At 39.6% G+C, this 24,464-nt stretch overlaps 1 protein-coding gene across 4 annotated transcripts in view; it reads left to right on the forward strand.

The window, feature by feature from the left end:
• The window catches only part of LOC129177070 (kelch domain-containing protein 8B-like), a 179,107-nt gene extending 162,975 nt beyond the window's left edge, over positions 1–16,132 (forward strand). For all 4 annotated transcript variants that reach the window (XM_054767803.1, XM_054767811.1, XM_054767828.1 and 1 more), the window contains one exon: positions 7,271–16,132. In XM_054767803.1, coding sequence (XP_054623778.1) covers positions 7,271–7,467 — 197 coding nt within the window. In that variant the 3' untranslated portion in view covers positions 7,468–16,132. The remainder of the gene's footprint in view (positions 1–7,270) is intronic.
• The last annotated feature ends 8,332 nt before the right edge of the window (positions 16,133–24,464 follow it).

A 24,464-nucleotide genomic window follows, 5' to 3' on the forward strand; every position in this document is an offset into this window, starting at 1 on the left:
AACTAGTCACAATAGAACAATAGTCTAGTCACAATATTACAGGAAGTGAATTATATTTTTTTCAGCAAAAAAATGCTACAATGGTAATAGTTTGATTTTATTTGAACATGCATGTAAGTTACAATGGAATACATCACATAATTCAATTCACAGATCCACATGTCCAAAAAGAATAGGAAGAAGCAAAGCTTATTTAATCCTACCCCCCATCCGTTCCACATCTTGTGCAGTACATTTATCCACTTCCTGTATTCCATATGTGATTTTTTAATTATTCATTCCACATATTCCACATATTGAAATGCTGTGGGTTTTTAGTGTTGTTCTCACATGTGTTTCAAGTTTAGTTTTTCCCTAAAATCATATTTCTCCTCTCTTGTAGAAAAGTATTGTATGACATTTTTGCATAGCAGGTTATGAGCAGGTTACAATGACAATAGCGGTGTAACATTACCAGAATAAAGTTGTAATATTACTGAAAAAAGGAGATATATAATATTATGAGAATAGGGTGGGAATATTACTGTCAAGAAAAATTATCATGTAACTAGAATAAAACTGTATTAAAAAAAACACCTAATATTATGAAAATAAAGACATAGTATTATGAGATAAAAGTAATATAATTACAATAATATTGATATTGACTAATATGATATATAGACTATTATGAGAATGAAGACCTAATGTAATAAATTTGAACGTTAGAATAAAGTTGTAATATTACAGTGGAAAAAAGAGGCGAAACGTAAGAATAGAGTCTTAATATTACAAGAAAAAGTCATACAATTACAAAAATAAGCTGCATTTCTTCTAAAAAATATATATATTTTTCAGGAAAAAATATTAATATTTAGAGTTGTAATATTACAAGACAAAATCGGAATATTACAGGAATTAATAATTGTTATACAGGTATTACTAGTTAACCTGCGATTGGCTCACGACCAGTCCAGGGTGTACCCCGCCTCTCACCCAAAATCAGCTGGGATAGGTACCAGCATACCCCCGTGATCCTAATGAGGATAGGTGACATAGAAAATGGATTGATGGCTATTAATAGTTAATAATTATTTTTCATGATTGGCACTCTTCTTGGTCTGCTGCCCTCTGCTGTCTCGTTGCAGCTCTGCAGAGGAACACTCTAGTGCTCATGTGGCCCACACAGCTGCATCCAATTAGTAATCAGGCTTCTTAAGCCATGCTGTCAAGCCAGTTCCTTGCCAGGTTGTTGTCTGACTTCGCCAGCTTCGTGCATGCTTAGTTTTCTCCTGCCACATTGCTAGTATTCCTTGTGAGCCTTTATTCCCTGCTGCCAACTGAATTCAGTGTTTAGCACCCTTGTATTTTCTTATTTGCTACTTTGTTTGACCTTTTGTCACCGGTGTCTTTTCTTGTACTTTGTTTTTCCTCCTTTGTGAGCGCTTTCTGTTATTATTAAATACCTTTTTACACCATCTTGCCTTTGACTCTGCTCTGGGGTACGGAACACTTGGCACCCGTGCCAGCGGCCGTAACAGAACAATCTGGCCAACAGGGACCCCGCGGAGACGCGCCCTTTAAAGCTGGAGCTTCAGAAACAAGCCCAGTGGATGAACTAACAAGAGGAACAGTTTAATCAACGGGCCGCAAGCATCCAAGGGCTGGTCGAGCACCAGGATGCTTGTATGCAGGCTGTGGAGACACTGCTGCACAACTTGCTTAGTCACCTCCAAGATGGCGTCTCCCCTCCCTCCAGAATCCCCAGCGAAACAGCCACCGGTTCAAGCCAGGACGCCGATGCTGCAGCCGAGGTTGCTTTCCTTGCACCTTGTCCACAACTACAGTATCTCGGAATGCTTTTCTGCCAACTCAGACGTACGTACCTTCCTCACACAATGTGAGGAAGGTACGTACGTATAGCCACAACTCCATTTTGAGCTGCGAGCTGCTACATTCCACTCGGACCAAGCAAAGGTGGCATTTGTCATGTCTCACCTCACCGGTAGGGCTGGTTACTGGGCCACCGTCGAGTAGACTCGTTCTCTGTATGTGAGACGTACCAGTCAATGGAGCAGATATTCCAGCGCCACCCTCCCGTTCGCGAGGAGGCACGTTCCCTCCTGCATCTGCAGCAAGGGCGTCGTGGTGTGACAGACTATGCCACCGAGTTCCGCACACTCGCCACGATAGCGACTGAAACGCGCTGGCTCACCTGGTTGCCTTCATCCTGAGACTCACGCCGAAATAAAGACCTACTAGATACCATTGGAGACGCCCAAGGATCTTGATGATTTCACTGCCTTGGCCGGGTGGATAGAGAAGCAGCTCAGTGACCACAAAGACCAGGTTGCTTCATCTGGACACCACACGCTCAGTTTTCCCAGGATGGTATCATCGGTGCTTGGCGACGACTGTGGGATCGCACCCGTCATTGCGACACCCGCTCTTCCATCGCCTCCTCCGACTGACATCCCCATGCAGCTGGGAGGACGCTCGCTTGCATCCATAGAACATGCCCGTTGGATCAAGCAGCACCTCTATCACTACTGCAGACAACCATCTCATCACATCTCCAGGTGCCCTACTCATTCTGCAAGAGGTATCAAATCTCCCTCTGGTCAAGTCTCGTTGGGTCCTTCTGCTGCCTTCTCAGCTCCACCCATGCCGTGTGATACCTATCTTCTCCTGACACTCGCGTGACACACCAGCAGACTTCAGCTACCTGGCTCCATATTCGGTAGTGGTCACAACATTGAGGTGTCGACTCTCATTGACTCGGGGGCTGATGATTGCTTTTTGGACTCTAGTTTCACTAAACATCTCTCTATTAACTAGATGTACGTGCCTCACCTAAGGAAGTTCTCTTATTAGATGGGCGCTCCTGGCGGTCGTCACCCACTAGATCGAATGTCTGTTTACACCTGTCTGGTAATCACTATGAGTCGATTTGCTTTTTTCATCCTGCCCTCTCAGTGCGCACCAGTAGTGTTAGGCCTCCTGTGGCTACGTCTCCACAACTCGACCACTGACTGGTCGAAACCGGCCATTAATTGCTGGAGCCACGCCCATTAACTGCGCTCGGCTGTTTCGTCTCCTCCGGTACGGAGTAGCCCCGTGGAGGAGATCAATTTGTCCAAGGTACCGGAGGAGTACCATGATCTTAAACAGGTATTCAGCAAGGATAAATACCAATCTCTCCCTCTGCATCGCCCCTACGACTGCACGATTAAGCTTTTGCCTGATACTGTTCTGCCAATCTCTAAGCTACATAACATATCTGCACCCGAGCAACTGGCACGAAAGACTATATCTTCTCCTCCCTCGCAGCCAGTCTCATTTGTGCCTCTTGCCCGGTGACAGCTGGCTTCTTCTTTGTAGAGAAGAAAGACAAAACACTCCATCCATGCATTGGCTACCATGGCCTTAATTACATAACCATAAAAAACAAGTATCCGCTCCCTCTTATGGACTTCGCATCTCTTCACTTTACCGCCGTCTTTACCAAATTAGACTTGCGCAACGTGTACCATCTCATTAGGATTAAGGAGGGGGGCGAATGGAAAACTGCATTTAAGACTCCTATGGGCCACTTGGAATATCTTTTGATGCCTTTTGGCCTTACTAATGCCCGGTAGTTTTTCAAAGCCTCATAAACGGCGTCCTCTGCGACATGATAAAACGTTTTTTCTTTTGTTTATCTGGATGACATCCTGATTTTTCCCCAAAACATCCAGGAACATACCCGACACTCCAACTGGTTTTACAGCGGTTATTAGAGAACGGGCTCTTCGTTAAAGCAGATAAATTAGTTGTCCATCCATCCATGCATTTTCAATGCTGCTTATCCTCATTAGGGTCGCGGGGGTATGCTTATTACTATTAATTCATAATAATGTTTGAGTAAAAGCCATACTATTACAAAATTATAATGATATCATATTATGAGAAAAAGTGCTATTGTTACTACAGAGGACCACTTGGTTGCTATTTATAAATGAAACACTTGGGATGAATCGCTTTGTAAATTAGAGGGGGGAAAAAAGGTAAAGGAAGACAGAAGGAAGATTGTTTGAGACAAGAGGCCTTGAAGAGGATAGCGCTAAAAAAAAAAAAAAGTGAGGGACGACAGAGATAAGAGGAGATAGGAGAAATAGATGAGAGAGAATATAAAAAGAAAAAGAATAGTAATGCTAAGAAAATAGAATAAAAGTGAAAGGCGTATGCAGAATTGAAGGAAAGCAACAAAGGGAGGATTAAAGCAGCTATCGTGAATGAACGTGACATATGTGGACCGACATCAAAGTCATGACAGGAAGCCTTTTGAGCTGCAGGAAGAGTGTGTGATGTATGTGTTTTTGTATAAATTTAACCACGTGACGCCAGTCTCAATGGAAACAACCTGATGCTAACGAAATGTATAATACAAGCCACCGCTGCAAAATAAGTCATTTGGTAACATTTCATCTTTAAATAGGCCCTCTGGTTCTCTACTTTAATTGAAGTGAATACCTTGTAGAGTCAGTCTGGCGGGTAGGCAAATGTGCCATTGAAGTAATGAACATTTAATGAATATTGCTCTACAGTACATTTGCATTTAAATGTGTTTCTTCCTGCTACCTTGCTAAAAAGAAAGGTGAGTCAGGAGAAATACAATATAATATGAGTGTTCATATTGGGCTATTCCTCACTTAAATTGCCTTTTTTCCCATCACTGCTTATTTGTTTGATTCGTAGGATTCTTTTCAGTTAGGAGCCTTTGTGGGATGACTGATGCTGTTGTTTGACGTTTGATTCAAGCAACAATAACATGTTTTCTGATCACATCTTGGAAACATCAGCCAACGGTGGAGTTAGTCGACACCTCCACAGAATGACCACCATCATTGTGTGTCTAGCAGCGGAGAGATTTGAGAGGAGAGCAGCAATAAGAGCCTCTTACACCATGAGAATTAAGCAAAGAAGATTCACCTGGTCAGGCAAGAGCTGAAGAGTTTGGAGTGGCCGTTCAAGGAGGCATGGAAAGAGGAGAGAGGACCACTATAGAGCTGTGCAAAGTCCTCTGCAAGAAACTATTGACTTTGAGGAGAGCGAAGGGGCACAGGAGGAGAAGAAAAAGGAGAGCCAGGAAGAGGGCTGCCTTTCTCACAAATCCATTTGGTTTCACCAAGCAACTGCTCGTGCAGAACTGCAGCGGCCAGCTAACCTGCTCCATCGAAGAGACTGACCACCACCTAAGACACACCTTCAGCGACAACACCAGCAAGCAAGACCTGGTCCACTGCCAGCTGTTGATTGACTCACCTGCACCAACTCTGGAATTTGATGGGAAGGAGCCTAGCTTGAAAGAGATCCAGGAGGGGGTCACGAAAACAAGAGGTAGCTCAGCCCCAAGACCAAGTCGCGTACCATGCAGAGTTTACAAGAACTGCCCAAAGTCGCCCCACAGGCTCTGGAAGATCCTGAAGGTGATGGAGAAGGGGAAATGTGGCTGACCAGTAGCGTTTTTCAAAAAGTGTGTGCATTCTAAAGGAGGAAAAATCAAAGAACATTGATCAGTTCAGATCTATCTCTCTGCTAAGTGTTGAGGAAAAGCTATTCTTTAGCATTGCATCCCGAAGGTATTGGGAGCACACGGGTGTGGTCACCCAGCTTATCAAAGAAGCCCAAGAGAACAAGGGGGACCTGGTGGTACTGTGGTTGGACCTCGCAAACGCCTATGGGTGCATGCATGCCCCACAAGCAGGTCGAGGAGGCACTGTACGGACACCATGTTCCAGGAAAATTCGTAGATCTTGCTCTGGACTACTATTAAAACTTTTTTTCTTCTGGATCCACAACCTCAGACTGGTACAAGTTGGAAAAAGGAATCATCACAGGTTGCACTGTTTCGGTGACCCTTTTTGCCATGAATATGCTGGTGAAGTCTGCTGAGGCCCTTCTGTCATGATGTCCCCACAACATCTCCACATAGCCAGCTGCCATTTGACACTTCTTCACAACCTGATGCTCCATTGTTCCATTGAAGGAAAAAGCACCCCAGATCATTATGCTACCCCCTCCACTGTGCCATGTGGAAAACAGGTGGGATCTCCATTTCATGCTAGTAACATTGGAAGCCATCAAGACCATCATGGTTCCATTTTTTCTCATTATCTCATCAACTTTCTTCCACCTTTCAATGTCCCATGTTTGGTGCTCTGATGCAAATTCCAAATGGACAATTTTGTGGCCTTGAAGGAGAGGAGGCCTTTTAAGATGTTTTTTCTTCTTAAATCCCTTCTGCCGCAGAAGCCATCTGATGGTTATTGGATTGCGCTCGGCACTAGTAACAACCTTTATTTGGGCCGAGGATGGTCCCGCGTCTTGACGGACAGCCAGTTGGATCCTCCGGCTATTTTTTTGGGGTCTACCACTTCACTTTTTTTGTTCTTTGTTCTTTCTTTGAAGAAGTTTCAAATGACTGCATGACTGCATCCAATCTCAGCAGCAATGGTGCGCTGCAATAGGCCTTGCTTATGCAGCTCAACAATCCCACCTTGCTCAAACAGAGAAAGCATTTTTGCCTTTGTCATCAAGAGATAATGTGTGAAATTTTCTGATGTTTAATTTGATATTTTGCAATATGCTAGGGCTCAATTAATGAATTTGGGAACCCTAACTGTTCAACCAGTTTGGGAAAAAAAAAAATTAAGAATTAAAAAAAAAAACATTTTATCATATATTATCAGTATTAGTGAAATAGCAACCTAGTTGTTTGTTGACTCTCCTTCATTGATCACCATTAACTTAACATTAGCATCATAACTCCTGTGTAGTTTCACATTTTATCGAGTGGGTCTATGTGTCGCGGCTGCATTTCCCTGGATCACTGGTGTGTGAGTGACAGGAATAAAAGCTCTGACTCGCTTGAGGCGAAGTCGTTAGTTGCCACCTGTTGTATTGCATGCATAAGAATGCACAAATGTAATGTTTTAGACCTCTTTTGTAGGGAAAAAGCATATTCTTACAAAATGTTTGATAGGAAACACCATGATTTAATGTTTAATAAATAATAAATTGTTTTTTGGTGCAAATAATGAACAGTATATATTTAAAATAGGTTTTTAGTCAAGTATTGACGTTTTAAATTAATGTATCATTATTATTACTTAGTTTTATTCATTTGTATTACATACATAATACAAATTATTATTACATAATTTTAATTAATATAATATTAATGTGTATGTGTGTGTAGTCATATAAACAGAAGCAATGACTGCAGTATTTTTCTATCTCTACTTTGCAGGCAATGAACCCTCACCTTTGGGCTCCGTGGAGAGCTACAACCCAGTAAAGCGACGTTGGGAATACGTGGCGCCCATGCCCACTGCCCGCTGCTCGTCTGCGCTCCTGCAGACCCCCGACATGCTTTTCGTCATTGGTGGAGTGTCACAGGGGCCGAGCAATGCCGTAGAAGCTCTCTGCTTACAAGAGACAGTGTGACAATAACACAACATCTGATGATTTATTCAATGTAGTTTGGAAACAAGCCAGATGACATGGAGCTAGAAAGTATTCTCCACATGTACTTTTCTATCTTCATGATGGTACAGGCATTTTGTTAAAGACACAAAAAGGCATCTCTAGATATTTGCTGACAGAGCTGGATTGACAAATACAAAGACAGCTTGAATTGTTGTGACTGACAAGAAGGAGAGACAGCTTGTCTTCTCTGCAGAAGATGCACAAAAACGAGCAAAAAAATACACACACTTACAGTGTACTAAAAAAATCACATGCCTTTGAACTGTTGAGCATTTTTCAGAATAAAAGCAGGGTATTTTTGTGGATATTCTAAAAGGAACATAGGGCCATATATGTGTCACGCTCCCCTGCTGCTGCTGTGGCATTGTTTTTCTATAATGCTGTTTTTTCTTATGGTGGTTGAAGGAATACTCTTGTTTTTGTTTGGAACTTAGCATTGCTGAAGACCACAGTGTCAACATCAGAGTCTGTCTACAGCCTGCTTGAGCAGCGGCGTAGCCTGGATGACCAATGCCCTTGGGCAAGGCAAGAAAATGTAAGAAAGATTACAACTTTTAAAAGTTTATAAGCTGTTATGTTTTGCGGCTCCAGACAATTTTTCTGTAGTGGGCGAGAGGGCAAAATGGCTCTTTTGATCGTAAAAGTTGCCAACCCCTGCCTTAAACAGGAACTGCATTTTTAAGAAAATTGCAAATGCAAATATATATAATTTGCAATGATTCCGAGTACCACTGTACATGCCTCACTATAAGAAAGAAGAACCAGGTTATTGGAGATAATTAAACAGTTATAATGAAATATGTAGTGGTATATCATTACTAACTACACCTTTTAGTTGTTAAAAAATTACTAAAAACATTACAAGGTATAAAGTAATTTATGGCTATCTGCGGGTAAAATTTTAACTTTCCATTTTAACGTATCTCTAAATATATTTAACCGCTTCCCCTCAAGAAAATATACCCCATTTTTATGAAAACATTCTGGTTGATTTTAAGTAAATTAACTCCTTTATTTACCAAATAGATGATGCAAGCACAGTTCTCAACTTAAAAATGGCAATTTAAAACCCACCCATAACTGTGTATTGGCCCATTTCCCACTGGTTGGGAACCTCTGTGTTAAAGCATCAAGGGGAATATACAGTGTGGCTTAAATTAATTTGTAAATATTAAAAATTGGTGAAAAATGTGTTCAATTTAACATAAGCAGACAGATTTTTAAACCAGTCATGAACCCTGCTACTAATAACAGCCGCCAAGCAACACCACTGGACACTGCAAAAACTGAAATCTAAACAGGATTAAATAATCACGGAGCATATCAGATATATTACTTTAAAAAAGCAAAATAATTACCAACTGAATCACAAATGTTGCTACAATTAAACAACATCATTTCTGTGTTTTTTAGGCTGTAAGAGAATAATTATAAGAGGGATTTTAATAGAAATGTAGACTTTTTTTTCCGTCATACACATAGACCTAGATGCACAGAAAACGTTTATTTTGGGTATGTCATTTTTGAGCATGAGTCTAAAAAAAATTGTTTTGAACTGTTGCTTAGATTTCTCAGATTTTGCAGTGAACTAAAGTGTGTGACCTTCGACCACACTCACTGTGCTTCTCTTTGCTAGAAAATCAAGCTGGCTGTGGTTGAATTTGTTGTGCTACACCTTTAAAGTGTAGCACCCTTGATCCTTTGTAAACACTATCAACCATCACTGCTGACATGTTGTATTTGTTCCCTTGGTTTTAAAGAACGACAGCAACACAGTGAATTTATTACCTCAGCTTGACACATTTTGAAGTAGAAATCATCTCAAGGTGATGCAACCTTTTGAAGCGTGAAATTAGTTTGAACGAGGCAGTCGTTGCCATTGTTCCTTGTTTATGTACAGGAGTGCCCACCATTGTGATTGTTGCATTGTCTCATTTTTATGTTTTTAGGATGCAATATGTAGTACATACGGATACAGTTAGGGTGTGCTTACACTAGGCCTATTGTACCACGCTTCACACCTTAAGTACGTCGCATTTTGCTCGTGTGAACACGTTGATCCAATGTATCCAAGTATGGCACACTTAATATCCTGAAAGAAGGGGGCTGTGGCACGGCGCTATTGCAAGACATGCACAGACACGAAATCGCTCCTCCCAAGTTCTCAATAATAACCGATTATTATTATAACATTTCATAATAGAAATAGGATACAAAGACAAAAAAGTCAAACGCACCTGCGACTACATTTGTAGGAGTAATAAAGACGTGTTGTTTAGTTAATGGTGATCATGCTTTTCCGGTTCTTAATGATAACACATACGTTTCAGAATATAAATCAAATACAGACTCAAAATAATCCGTAAGTCAAACCCACGGGGTGCTTGCTTACCTGCAACTGTATTCGTGTGCGTAATAGACGTGCCATTTCATTAATGTGATTAATCCCCGCCAGTTCTTAATGATAAATGACACATTTGACAACAGAAATAAAATACAAAGAGTCAAAATAAACCAAAAGCCGTGGCACGATTGCTGACTCACGGCTACATTTGTGTGCGTAATAAAGATGTGCCATTTCATTCATGCAATTCATCTTCACCATTTTTTTCTGATAAGCAACACATTTTATAATAGAATAGAATAAAAAATAACACAAATAATAATGTGAGCGCGCCTCTCACTACTGGTAGTGTAAATCCGATGCTCCTACAGTTGTTCAAGTCGCATACTGTCGAGCCGACCTATACGTTATCCAAAGGTGTGTATTGCGATGTGAGATTTGGGGAAAGGCAAGCAAAAGTTCTTCTTGTCATCTGAAAATTATTTTAAAAATTTGTGTCCATGAAGCAACTCACGTAATTGTCCCACAACTCCTGGCTGCAACGCCTTACCCACATGCTCCTTGGAACGTCTCAGTAAGTTCTCTACAAACTGCCACTGCCAAAAGCTTTATCCTCTTTCTTCTTCATCTCCTTTGTAAAAAATAATTTGGTTAAGAAATTGTTGACTCCGGTTGCACACAATCCTTGAAACTGCCACAAATGCGCCAGGACTGAGACATTGTGGCCAATGTCTCAGTTAGGGCCATGTGACATTGTGTTTTTGTGTGTTTTGTTAATGTGAACAACTACATAAAAAGATTGAAGTTTAACTAAGCAAACTGAATTGGTCATCATACCCTGCAGTGTGGATGTAGCCTTAGTGCGGTGCTTCTCAGTTATTTTCTTTCATGCCCCCACTAGGGGGCAGAAATGTTTTACGGCCCCCCCTCCAACTTGAAACATTGTTAAGAAACTGATATCTATTTATTCATTTGTACTGTACAAACTGAACTCGAAACTGAAATGCAACAAAATGGAGAGCAGTGAAGCATCCAAGCGTATTTAAGTGTCAAATTGCATGCTGAGTACGACAAATTCATACATGTTGGCAGGTCTGCACTAATATTGAAGGTCCTCTCTGGCTGTCACGCTCCCTCTGACAATTCACCCCCCCTCCCCACCCACTATTTGAGAAGCACTGCCTTAGTGTCAATGTGCCCATACGTACTTTAGGGAGATGAGAGGCTGGTGCAGCTCAGATAGAATGCCAATTGGTTATTTTTGGTTCTCCATGATGTGCACCCTTTTGATTGTGTTAGTATTTATTATTAGACCAGCCATCTGGAGGTTGTGCAGTGTCCTCCTCTGCTCAAAATAATCCCTCAAAAGAATTGTACAGCCATACAAGGTGGTCCTGGTTCTTTCATTCTGTGTGTGTGTGTGTGTGTGTGTGTGTGTGTGTGTGTATTTTTTTTTAAAAGCCACAGTGGCTCCATGTTCCATCCATGTGGGGTTACTTTCACCATTGAAGTAGAACCATGTTCTTAGCCAGTGGAGGATAAGAGAGAGCTTCAGGATGATTCATTGGTAGCAGGTTGATAGACGGCAATTACATGCTGGAGCGTTTAAGCAGGCCATGAGAGGATGATGGTGCGCACAAGGCAGCATCTACGTGTATGTAAATAGAGACTCAGGATGAAAGACAGCTGAGGTGGCTTGGGCATCTAGTCCGGATGCCTCCCGGATGCCTCCCTGGTGAGGTGTTTCGGGCATGCCCAGCCGGGAGAAGGCCCCGGGGAAGACCTAGGACACGCTGGAGGGATTATGTCTCACAGCTGGCCTGGGAACGCCTTGGTGTCCTCCCAAGGAGCTGGAGGAGGTGGTCGGGGACCAGGAAGTCTGGGCTTCCCTACTGAGCCTGCTGCCCCCGCGACCCGGACCCGGATAAGCGGAGGAAAATGGAATGGAATGGAATGAAAGACAAACTGACTCCCATGACAGGAACTTCAGTATACATTTAGAGTTAGTGACATTATATTAGTGTTGATTACTCAAAAAACTACTATTATTTATAACAAGGAGTTCAACCTGGGAGAAGTACGCACACATTACATATTGGTGAAGATCCAAAGTGTGGATTCAGGATTATTCGTTGCTTCATCAATTACATTACTTTTTATCATTCAGTAATAATTATGTCTTTTTAAATTTTTTGCATATGAGTAAATAATTCAACCCCGTTTTCCTCCTTTTTTTTTACTAAGCCATAGCAGCATCACTGCAAAGGCTTAAGTGGAATTATTTTCTTAGTTAGTATTTATTTATAATTAAAAATAATTACATTTTATTTAACAATAATATATTTATTTAATCATAAATGTATTAGGAACATGATACAGAGTAAATTTACAAATGATTTGTTTTTCTACCCCCCAAAAATGTAACTCGAATAGCATTACCGCCACCTACAGGACTGAAGTGAAACTATTTACAAGTACACTAGAATGATTTGTTCATTTATTTATGAATGTATTGGCAGGTTAACAAGTCATTCAGCAAATTATTTATTTAGAATTGTTTGTGGCAATTTAGGACACATTAATTGTTAAATGCTAAATTTTTTTTTTTTTAACTCTTTACTAATTTTGCATTATTTATAATTGCAATCAAATATTGATTAAAATATACAGTAAATATTTATGACAAATTGACTATTTTTTTTTTTTTGCCTTATTGTTTTTTTTCCCTTTGTTAACATTACTGCCACCCACAGCACACACACACACACACACACACCTTACCACTCTTGTAAAGATATTGAGTGGACAAGCAGTAGCTTTGCGTTAAGGTGATGCATTGCAGCAGGTGGGGGCGGGGCACCAATGTGATTTTTTTTTGCATGGGGCCCAGCATTTCTGGTCCCTGCATTGCAGCAAAAGGTTCCCCAGCATATCATCATATCATTACCGACACCAAACAGTCAGGTCCCAACTAAAAAGGACACACGGAAGATGTTGATGCGTGTGTGCTGTATCTGCATCAGCATTTGTGGCTGTGCTGTGTTATTCTTTCATTTATTTTTTGCACATTTATGTGTTTGTGTTGGGAAAGTTCAGTAAAGACAGTTCAACAGCTGCAGGTAGCATCAATATGTTCCTCGAACGTTAGTATTTCTTTGTGCTTTTTCGGTAAAAAAAAAAAAAAAAAAAAAGACCATGACTTTGAAAGATGAGAATGTTTTTTTTTTGCTTTTGTGTTATTTTGTGTTGTGGATTCAGGTTATGAGGTGGCACATTTGCTGTGCTGTTGTTCAGATGTGAGCTCCTGCTTTCCAAAGTGCTTAATTCACGAGGGGGTGTGACGTACGCGATAATCTCGGTTTGATAGTCTCTCGGTTTCAAGGTCACAGTTTGGTTCATTTTGGGTACTTGAAAAGAACAACATGCAAAACATAAAACTGCTTTTTGTGTAAATTATTCTGTGTACTATATATATATATATATATATATATATAGTACACAGAATAATTTACACAAAAAGCAGTTTTATATATATATATATATATAGTACACAGAATATCAATGTAATGCAGATCATTGTGCTGCAACACAAATTAATAGTGAATTAAGCTTATTTTTAGAATATGCCGGGCACATTTTCGGCCTTGAACTTGTGTTTTTTTTTTTTTATTGGCCCTTGCCAAGTGCAACAGTAGCACTTTCAACAGTCTGTAATTAATTTTTTTTGTAAAGTTCCTTATTGGCTGGAGTGCAGCATTAATAATTCCAGTTTGTAGCCCTGCGACTTATCTCTACTGGACAAGGGCGGCACGCTGCCTTCATCCTATCCACCTGTCTTTGTCCATTTTAAGAATTTCAGGCCAATTGTTCAAAACTGGAAGACTTCAAAGATGGAAGAGGATTTTCAAGCTCTGGCTTCTCCTTGGCACTAACTACCACTTGCTTACAAAGTAGAGACATGACTTACATGAGACAAACATGAGATTTCCTGTGCCTCACTTCTAATGTGTTCTATGTGGTATGCCTCTGTACCGTACTAAAAAAATCTGATAATACATACATGTACCGATACACCCCTATATCATTTTCAAGACGTTTTGATGCATTTTGTGAAACAAGAGCAAAGAGTTCTCCTATTGTGATTTATTTCTCGTGCTGTACTGTGCTCTTTCTACAGTGATGAACATGATGGGTAATTGCTTTCTGCACTCAGTGAAGTGTTGCTTTGTGTGTGTGTGTGTGCGTGCGTGCGTGCAAAAGTGATTACTGCACTGGATGGAGTGCTCCAAAAATGATGTAGGACATGTTGGGAAGTGAGACCATTCTAGTAGTATTGCTTATGTTAAAATGCTTTACTGCCCATGTACTGTGTATTATACTAATGATCTTTAGTCATACTGTAGTTAGTACATGGAATATTGAGTGATACTAGTACCTTCACCTTCAAGAGTTATTTATAAATGCCCACGCAATGCTCAAAATGCTATATTTTGTTAGAATATATTCAATATTGCGGTTATGGATTTTTGTTTTCATATATTCTTAAAATACTAATACTTATTAGAATACTAATAATTATTAGACTGTATTGACCCAAATATGAAGAAAAAAGTATGACAATGACAGGTTGTCGTATATTCGGAGTAAAAAGATTTGTCTTTAATTTTTTAAAATGCAAATAGGGTTTGTCTTATATTTTGGTCAGTACGGTACATTAAAAAAGTTTGATCAAATTACACCCAAAATAGGTCATTTTTGTGCTAATTGCAGTGTTTGCTTCTTGTTTATGAAATCCAACTAAATTTTTCTGAGACTAAATACCTATAAAAAACTGTGCCAACTTAAAAATGTTGCTTTTCATCATACTTTGGTCATTGCAACATAAGTCAACCCGACACTTTTCCACTTTTTTGATGTAGTATCAGAGCCATAACAGAGGTAGAATTACACCTATATGTAAGGGCATCGCGGCAAACAGGGACCAGAGCAGTAAATTCTTCCACCAATTGTGTTGAATGTGATTGCCGCTGTCTGACAAGTACAGTGTGTCCCAAACAATCAAAAATAATCAAAAATCAAAAAATAATTTCTTTTTATAATAATAATGCTAATCCTATGATGTGTAGGTGTTTGCTGTAACAGATGAATGTGAAACTACATTGTGTTGAATACAACGTGTAAAGGCTGTGTATTTAAAGACAGCAGTTGACTTTCTACTGTAGTGTAGAAAATATACGCTCTCTGTTTCATCAGTCAGTTTGTCACTCAGGTTGATGATGATGATGATGTGTATAGTCAGCCAGTGGCAGGCTTTGGTTGTCCCAGCAGTGCAGTAGTTCAGTGCCTATGCTAAATGTGAGGTAGTGCCTCCAGTCTGACTCCTGTTCTATAGTAATAAAATATTTTGACTCGCCGTTTAAAGCCTTGTTTTATTTGTTTCCTGTCTGTGTTAATTGAAAAAAAACATTTCAAAAGTGTGCAGTATAGAATTCTGTGATGAGCTCATTTACACCCCATCCATAATAGATGAAGCTGACATCAAAACGCAACAGAACAAAAAGCCTTTTCACATCACTTTGATTTTGGAGTCAAAGATGAACCACACTTTCCTTTTCACACTCGTTTAACGTGTCATTTGCAACATACAGGGTTCAGGGAATTCATTGTGAAAACGTTGTGATATTTTTAACAGAAACAAAAAAAGCCCTCTGTGGATCACTACCTTATTGTGGAGGAGGTGTTTGAGTGCCCTAGGAGCTATGTTTTCTAGGGCTATAGGCCCCTGGTTGGGTCTTCCAAGGCAAACAGGTCCTAGGTGACGGGACAAACCAAGAGTAATTCAGAGGACCCTATGAACAAACACAAGAGGAGGGATACTTGGGATACTTGGACTTGGGATACCGGGGCATCACCCTGGAGCCAGGCCCGGGGAAGGGGCTTGCAGGCGAGCGCCTCGGGGTCGGGCCTTCACTCGTGGGGCCTGGCCAGGCCCAGCCAAAAGAAGCCACACGGGATCTCCCCCCCGTAGACCCACCACTTGTGCAATGTTTTTGGGTGGCGGTCAAGGGCCATCGCCTGAGTGACCTAGTCTTCGGCGACCAAATCTGGTTGTTGGGACATGGAATGTCACTTCTTTGGTGGGGAAGGAGCCCAAACTTCTGCGAGAAGTTAGACATTCCAACTAGACTTTTTTTTTCAAAATGGCGCCGCTTGAGTGGCTGCCAGTTACAGCAGCTCTGTACAATACAATACAATAGACATAGTCGGACTGACCTTGACCCACAGTTTGGGTTCTGGAAATAAACTCCTCGAGAGGGGCTGGACCTTGTTCTACCTTGGATTTGCTGCAGGGGGGAGGCTTATTATTAGCCCCCCGGCTTGGTGCCTCCATGTCATCCCCAGTGAACGAGAGGGTCATTTCCCTACGCCTTCGGGTTGGGGAAACTTGACTTCAGAGTACCCAGCCTTCTTGGAGTCCATCAGAGGGGTGCTGGAGAGCACCCCAGCTGGTGAATCCGTAGTTGTACTGGGAGACTTCAATGCCTATGTGTAAATATGTAAATAAGTTTACATATAAGCTTGCTTGCTGCTGTAACAAGTAAATTTCCCCGCTGTGGGATCAATAAAGTACATACAATACAATACAATACAATACAATACAATAAGGTGAAGAAGGAGAATACTACTATACATATTTACATAGAACGTTATAGGACTTTTATATTTTGGTATTTACAATGTTATAGGTTACAAATTCACAGTGTTCCGTCTTGAACAGTATGTAGTGCATACATACATACATACATACATACATACATAAGAGGTTGCTGTGTTATTAAATATTCAATAAATATTAAGTATTTCAATAGTTTTACAGCCTGAGGGAGGAATTGGAACAGGTATGAGCAGAGATGTTGCCCGGCTTCTTCTTGGCTCTGGAACGATACAGTTCCAGGCTAGTCCTGATGGTTTCTTTGTAGCCCTGATTGTCCGTTGCAGTCTGCCCTTGTCCAGTTTGGTAGCGGGGCCAAAGCAAACTTAGACGGAGGTGCAGAGAATAGACAGCTGGATCGCCTGAGGTGAAGTCACATTTGTATAGAGGGAAAAGATCAGAGGGGAGAGGGCACACCCCAAGGGGGCGCCAATGCTGATGGTGTGGGAGCTGGATATGGTGCTCCCCAGCCTCACTTGCTGCCTCCAGTCAGTCAGGAAGCCGTTGATCTACTGACAGGTGGAGGGGAATACAGTGAGTAGGGCGAGCTTCTAGATAGATAGATAGATAGATACCGTAGATAGGTAGGTAGATTGATATATAGTATGTATCTATCTATCAATCTACCTACCTATAGATAGATAGATAGATAGGTAGATAGATAGATAGATAGATAGATAGATAGATAGATAGATAGATAGATGCGCTGTAGAGGGTCGCCCAGCTCCCACGTGCAGGCTTTCAGAAGTCATGATGATACTCCATCCAGACCTGCTGCTTTGCTGGGGCGCAGCCTCCTTTGTTCCACAATTACTTGAGCCGCTGTTATTGTGGGTTGTGTGTGGGCGGAGGGTGAATAGAGGGGAGAGGTGTCCCCTTCCTTATGAAGCAGGATGTCCGGGACTATAGTGTTGAAGGCATAAAGTATCATTTAAAGATAGAAGACACTTTTACAATACCAACACTTTTGCATCAAATCGAATTAGGACATTTTTCAAACCTTTGACTGGTACTGGATATATGTATGCATGTATTTATTGATTTATGCATAATGGCACATTATTGTCACAAAAGCAATCTACATGTAACTTCTGCAAACTGAATCTCCACCACGCAAAACTTTGTTGTTTCATGTGACAAAAGGCCAAAATGCATAGAAACATACATGTTATGTTGAAGGTCATCCTGGAAATAGTTTTAGGACATTTTCCATTACAAGTCAATATTTGATGTTACATTGCAATTTGGAAAGATTCACTTCTTATATGTATCAACCACTTGTTGCTAGGCAGAAAATGCGCATAATATAGTCAAGTTCATTATGTTGTTTCATGGGGAAATGCCTCACATAACGGAGAAAGGACAGGGAGACAAGGCAGAAACATAGTTACAAAATGTCTTTTGCGTAACTGTAAAGTGGTTTGGGAGTTTCGGCATTTTTTCAAAATAATCATGTTCCGTTTTAGTTTACACATTACAGTTTTCTGCTCATTACAGTGAATTGTTATCCGCTTAAAATTTTATTAATTTCTCATAAGCCCTTGTGTTGCCATTAGAAACCTCTACTCTATATATCTGGCCCGAGTTTAAATTCTTAAAGGCACAACATCCATCCATCCATTTTCTATACCGCTTCTTCCTCATTAGGGTCGCGGGGGCATGCTGGAGCCTATCCCAGCTGACTTCGGGCGACAGGCGGGGTACACCCTGGACTGGTTGCCAGCCAATGGCAGGGCACATATAGACAAACAACCATTCACACTCACATTCATACCTATGGACAATTTAGAGTGGTCAATTAACCTAACATGCATGTTTTTGGAATGTAGGAGGAAGCTGGAGTACCCGGAGAAAACCCACGCGCACACGGGGAGAACATGCAAACTCCACACTGAAATGCCCAGGGGAGAATCGAACCCAGGTCTTCCCGATCTCCAAGCTGTGACTGTGTTGGCCAACGTGCTAACCACTAGACCACCGTGCGGCCAAAAGGCACAACAAGGAGTGTTAAAGTAGAAGGTGCACAACCTAGTTCCGCTATTAATGAACACATTGTGTGTAACATATCTTCCATTTGCTACCCACTGCATCTTTTTCTCCTTTTCTTTGTCTCATCATCATATTTGTTTCATCTATGTGCCACAAAAGCTGTTTTCTTCCTCCAGTCCAGTCAAGCAAGGAAACCAATACAAAAAGTCATCGTGTACTTGACAGACTGCACACGGCACCGAAATAGACAGAAAGAAGACAGAATCCATCTGATACATATTCATGAAAGACAAACCTAAAAAAAAAATCTATCACTGCAATAAAAATATGCAGAACTTGGAAAATGTCTGAAAAGAGTGACTTTATCTCCATAACACCTTAAAGGGATAATTATTTTCCATATTACATAATTAATTAAACAAAAGGTTAGAATGAATGTTCATGGTAATGCTGTTTGTATTGCCCCTGTAGAAGATGCCATTCACTTACATTTTGCTGCCATCTAATGGTCACAATTGACACTACAATACTCAAATGTGGGCTTAACATAGCTGCATTGACAGAAGGTAGTTCATTCAAATTTGATTTGTGCTTATTTTATGTTCCATTTAGATGTATTTACAGCAGAATACATATTTGCCCAAAAAAATACATCGATATCACAAATTTTGAACCTGATGCTGTGTTTTCCAGAGGATTTTAAATGGTAAAAGCTGTGTTTTCACCCCTAAAAATATGGATTTTACTATCATTTTCTAACAGTGTCTTCTGTCCGTTAGAAGCAGATGCACTTTCATTTGGATCTCAAAATATTGTTTTTATGTCTAAACTGGCTATTGCTTACTAATAGTTACTATTCATACTATATATCCCAGAATCCATTGCGAGGTGGTGCTGGTGTGTTGTCACATGCCAATGTCCCCCACTCGTTTATTGGTAAGTCCAGTCACTTGTAAGTATTCTTATCGCTCTTTTTAAAATAATTTAGGGTAGTGACACAATGACACAAATAAGCAGTCGATTTTGGTGATTTGAAACAAGAGTTGCTGTGTAAATTTGTTCACTAAAGTGTGTTGCTACTTTGCTGGCGGATACTAGCTTAACTTGCACTGTATGTATGCAACTGACTATGGTGGCCTGTGAGAGTCATAAAGCTGCAACTAGTGCGTGTAGGCTACCAGAGGTGTTGAAGCATTCACTGCCCAGCAGTTAACTATAGAGAAAAAACACTACAAAGTAACCTAAAGTAGATACCACTACATTTTTCTCATAAAAAACTTTTACATGCAAATATGATTATTTATTCTGCAATTATAAGTCGTTATTTTAGGAATCAATGAATGATGAAATAATTTCTTTGTAATTACATTTTTTGTGTAGATGTTGGATTAATCAAGAATTTAACAAATATTTTCCAAATAATGTGACTTTAAATAAAAAAAAAAAATGTAACAGTTTTTTAATTTATGTAATTTTTGTCCTCAGTGTGGCCCTAATCCTCCTCCTTTTAATTTTTGGAAAAAAATCCAAAAGATCCATCCAGTTAAAATAGTACAACCGTATCTTAATTAGACTTGGTGCATGACTTGCACTAATCAACTCTGAGATGCTAAATGTAGCTTGTCACTCATATTAGTGCCAACCATCCAGCTGGATAATTCTGATTGTTCACTTGTTGCCTCAAGGAGGTAATTGGCACACTAATTAAAAACATCAGTCAATGTGTCTTCATTTGAACTACATTTGAAAGTAATCTTTCCCCACATTGTGCGGTTCAGCAGTTCATTATTATCACTTCAAGAGTGACAAAATGTAAGATTAAGCTTTAAATAGGGTTAGATATATTTTCATGTTGCTTGAAGTGTGAAAGTCACTGTTTCCTGTATAGATGAATGATTAGAGGCTTGCGGCTTTATTTCTGCCCTGCTAGTCCTTCTGGGAAACTTGCTGTTGAGTCAGTAGCATGTAATCTCTGATGATCATCCTGATAAATCTCCAAAATGAGCACAAGGGTCATGTATCTGAGACAGTCTTTTGTTTAGTGGACTTCAATTAAGGACATACTTTATCTTTTTAATGTACACGACGACCTTTGTTTTGTGGATCATTTTATATATATGCTCAACAAAAATATAAACACTATACTTTTGTTTTTGCTCCCATTTTTCATGAGCTGAACTTAAAGATCAAAACTTTTTCTATGTACATAAAAGGCCTATCAATCATAAATAACGTTCACAAATGTGTCTAAATCTGTTAGTGAGCATTCATCATTCATGATTCATAATCTATCCACCTCACACATGTGGCATATGAAGATCCTGATGAGACAGCATGTTTATTGCACACAGTGCCTTAGGTTGACCACAATGAAAAGACCACTCCAAAATGTGCAGTTTAGCTTTACTGGGGGCGTGGTCCGGGGGAGGCCCAAAACCAGTCAGTATCTGCTGTGACCACCATTTGCCTCAAATACAACATATGTTGATCCAGAGCATCCCAACTTAAAATTTTGATCAGGACTGCATATATACATACATACTGTGCATGTGTGTGTATATACACTGCCTGTCAAAAGTTTTAGAACGCTCCAATTTCTCTGGAGGAAAAAACCTACATTTTTAAGTGATAAGATGGTCTGTTTCGCTTCCATTGTTAGTATCCTTTTTTCTTGCTATTTTTGTAGCAACAAATTACTTTCTCCAGTACAGTGCTGTTCAACTAATGTTCCCAAGGGTATAGTACAACAGTGTGTTCCAAACACCGTGAGGTACTAATTACTCCAGAGCTTGGAACACCTGTAGGAATTAATTGCACCTACTGCCAAGGCTTGATCAACCTCCATTTCTGCAGAAGAGCTTTAAATTGTTGACCAATTTTGTGGTCCCTGAAATAGGACTTTTATATGATAAATAAAGTATAAAGTATAATTCTGAAATACACATTACTTTTCAGTTTTGGGTAAGTTTACCTTTTTTTAACCTCTGATCAAAATATTAAGACCAGTTGAACAATTGCAAGAATTTACATGTTGCACTGTTGGATCTTAAAGGAAAACACATGTTTTTCACTTTTCTGTGCATTCTAAAGAGAGAAAAACAGAATGAGGGAGTAACAATGCATATCATGGGACACACCTATTTAGACTATAAAGCCCTCTAAAAAACCTCCAACAACGTTTTGAACGTTTTTGACCAGCTGGACCAGACGGCCAACTGTCCATGGAGTAAGTCACCATGATATTGATTGTGATACATGGAGCACATAGCACATGATATCCCCACACAGTCCATCTAGCAGTGTATAAACAAAACATGGAATGTGGGCTAATACTCAGATAATTTGGTTGTTGTTCTTCTTTCCTAGTCAGTACAGATTGGTGTTTTATCGCATTGTTTTGGAGTGGGCACCCTAACGCTCCATAGTGGCATGAGGCGCTGTGTCACTCTGCCAGAAAAATAGTTCTTTGTCTTTGCTGCTACAAAAACAATGTTGCTGTAGCTGTCCAAACAGGTCAGTTATGTAAATAGAACATTGTTGCCGTTTTGGAGTTTTTTTTTTAAGGCTTTATAGTCAAAATAGGTGTGTCCTGTTACATGCATTGTTAGCTCCTAAATGCTAGCTGGGTTTTTTTTAGCTGTTTTCCGTCTTTAGAATGCGCAGAAAAGAGAAAGACACGTGTGGTCATGTTTTACATAAGGATTGTGGATGATGGGCAAAATTCCAAAATAAGGGCAGTCTTCCTTTGAGGAGGTTCAAAATGCAAAAAGAAAAAATGGGAGTGAGACAAAAAATGTTTTGAGTAAGCAATTTACTGCAAACAAGGATTAAAGTGAAATAGGTTGTTCATCAGCTGATAAAAAAGTTCAAGACGACAGCCTTTTAAAACCAAAATCCTTGCAAAAATGTGGATTCAATGTCTTTTTCTGTCAGATTCACACTGTCATGATCTCTTGATGGCAAAGGCTTTCTCTCTTTGAATGCGGTCGGATTGTTGAGCTGCATAAGCACGGTTTCTGGCAGCGTGCCATTGCTGCTGAGACTGGATGCAGTAAGACAGTCGTTTGAAACTTCTTCAAAGATCCTGAGGGTTATGGAACAAAAAAGTCAAGTGGTAGACCCAAAAAAATGTCACCAGCCATGATCTGGAGGATCCAATTGGCCGTGTGTCAAGACACGAGAAAGGTTTTAGAAATTGTGTGCTACATAAAGGTTTTGTGTGTAAGCAATTGAAAAAAAGTGTAAGACAAGTCACATGTTATTTACGTACTAATCAGAGCTTCTTTTATAGCAAGCTTCATGTACATCTTCTTCTTCCTCTTGTTAAGTGAAAAGATAACCACATCCTCGGACTTTATCAGTATGAATACTTGAGCAGCTCCTCCTCGTCCTCCTCTACACAGCTCACACTGAGCAGGTATAGTCTCACAAGGTAAGATGCTTTTACTCATGAACCACCGCACTAGCACAATATAACACCTCATTCTGCTGATTCTATTGTTGCAAAATTCCTTCAAAAAGCTTGCATAGACAATTTTGTGAGTTAAACTGGTGATGGCAATGCAGAAAATTACATTAAAAATTTATATTAGTTGTAATTCTATTCATTTACTGGCAAAAGCAAAATAAATACAAATAAAATACATTTTAATTACTACTACTGCTACTACTAGTAGTAGTAATAATCTAATAATCCTGTCATATTGACAAAAAATAAAATAAAATAAAATAAAATAAAAGAATATATGCCAACAGTGACAAATTGTGAAGTTTGATATACATAAATATCTGATATAAATGTGAATAACGTGTGAAAGTTAAAGAGTAAATTTCAATTTTATACAGCATATAATTAATACTTACTCAAAAAGAAGTGTGATCATGGTCAGTGGGTCACCATCAATGACAATTTTGAACCAACAGTCACTCGTGTCATTTCACAAGTGCAACGCTGTTGCCAGTAAGGACTCCCTGACTGACAGGAAGTGATGTAATCGCTGACAAGAGCACAGGTATTGATTTTAGCCTTAAATTAAACATGTTTTCATTGTGCCTGCACTATGTCACTCTACTCTCCAACTGTATCCTGGGAAAACTGGATCATGACTGGGAATGTTTTTTCCCCATATGTACTAGTTGTACCTTTACATATCAGCTTCAACAATGACTTGTAACAAGGATATTATAATCTCCGATGAGTCTCCTATTTTAGTGTTCTGAAGTATTGGTTGACCAGCCAGGATACCTTAGCTTAGATACTGTGCAATGAAAAACACATATCTGCATTTGTTTTGTTTTTTATTTAATCAGAAAAATTAAGAAAAATCCTTCTTGAACTAAAAAAACTTAGTGATACACGTGTTTTTATTGGCTATACTGTAAATGTTTTTAAATATGCATAAGCATATTCGGTAGATCGTGGAATTTTAATTATTTTATATCCATATATTCTTTTCATTAAATAAATACAAATAAAAACATTATTACATTACATATAACATTATAAAATCATAAATGATAAAATTATATATATATATATATATGTATATGTATATATACACAAACACATTTTGGGTCAAAAGTTTTAGAACACTCAAATTTCTCTGGAGGAAAAACCTACATTTATAAATGTTAAGATGGTCTGTCTCTTCCATTTTGAATTCCCTTTTTTCTTTGCCATTTTTGAGCAACAAATTACCTTCTCCAGTACAATGTTGTTCGACTGATGTTGCCGAGGTTACAGTACCACAGTGTGTTCCAAACACTGTTTTTATGCAAACAGAGGAGGTAGTAAATACTCCAGAAGTTGGAACACCTGTAGGAATTAATTGCACCAACTGCCAAGTCTTGATTAACCTCCATTTCTGCATTTCTAACAGCTTTAAATTGTTGAACCATTTTGTGGTCCCT

This window comes from Dunckerocampus dactyliophorus, chromosome 1 (assembly GCF_027744805.1).
Source record: "Dunckerocampus dactyliophorus isolate RoL2022-P2 chromosome 1, RoL_Ddac_1.1, whole genome shotgun sequence".
Taxonomy (NCBI): domain Eukaryota; kingdom Metazoa; phylum Chordata; class Actinopteri; order Syngnathiformes; family Syngnathidae; genus Dunckerocampus; species Dunckerocampus dactyliophorus.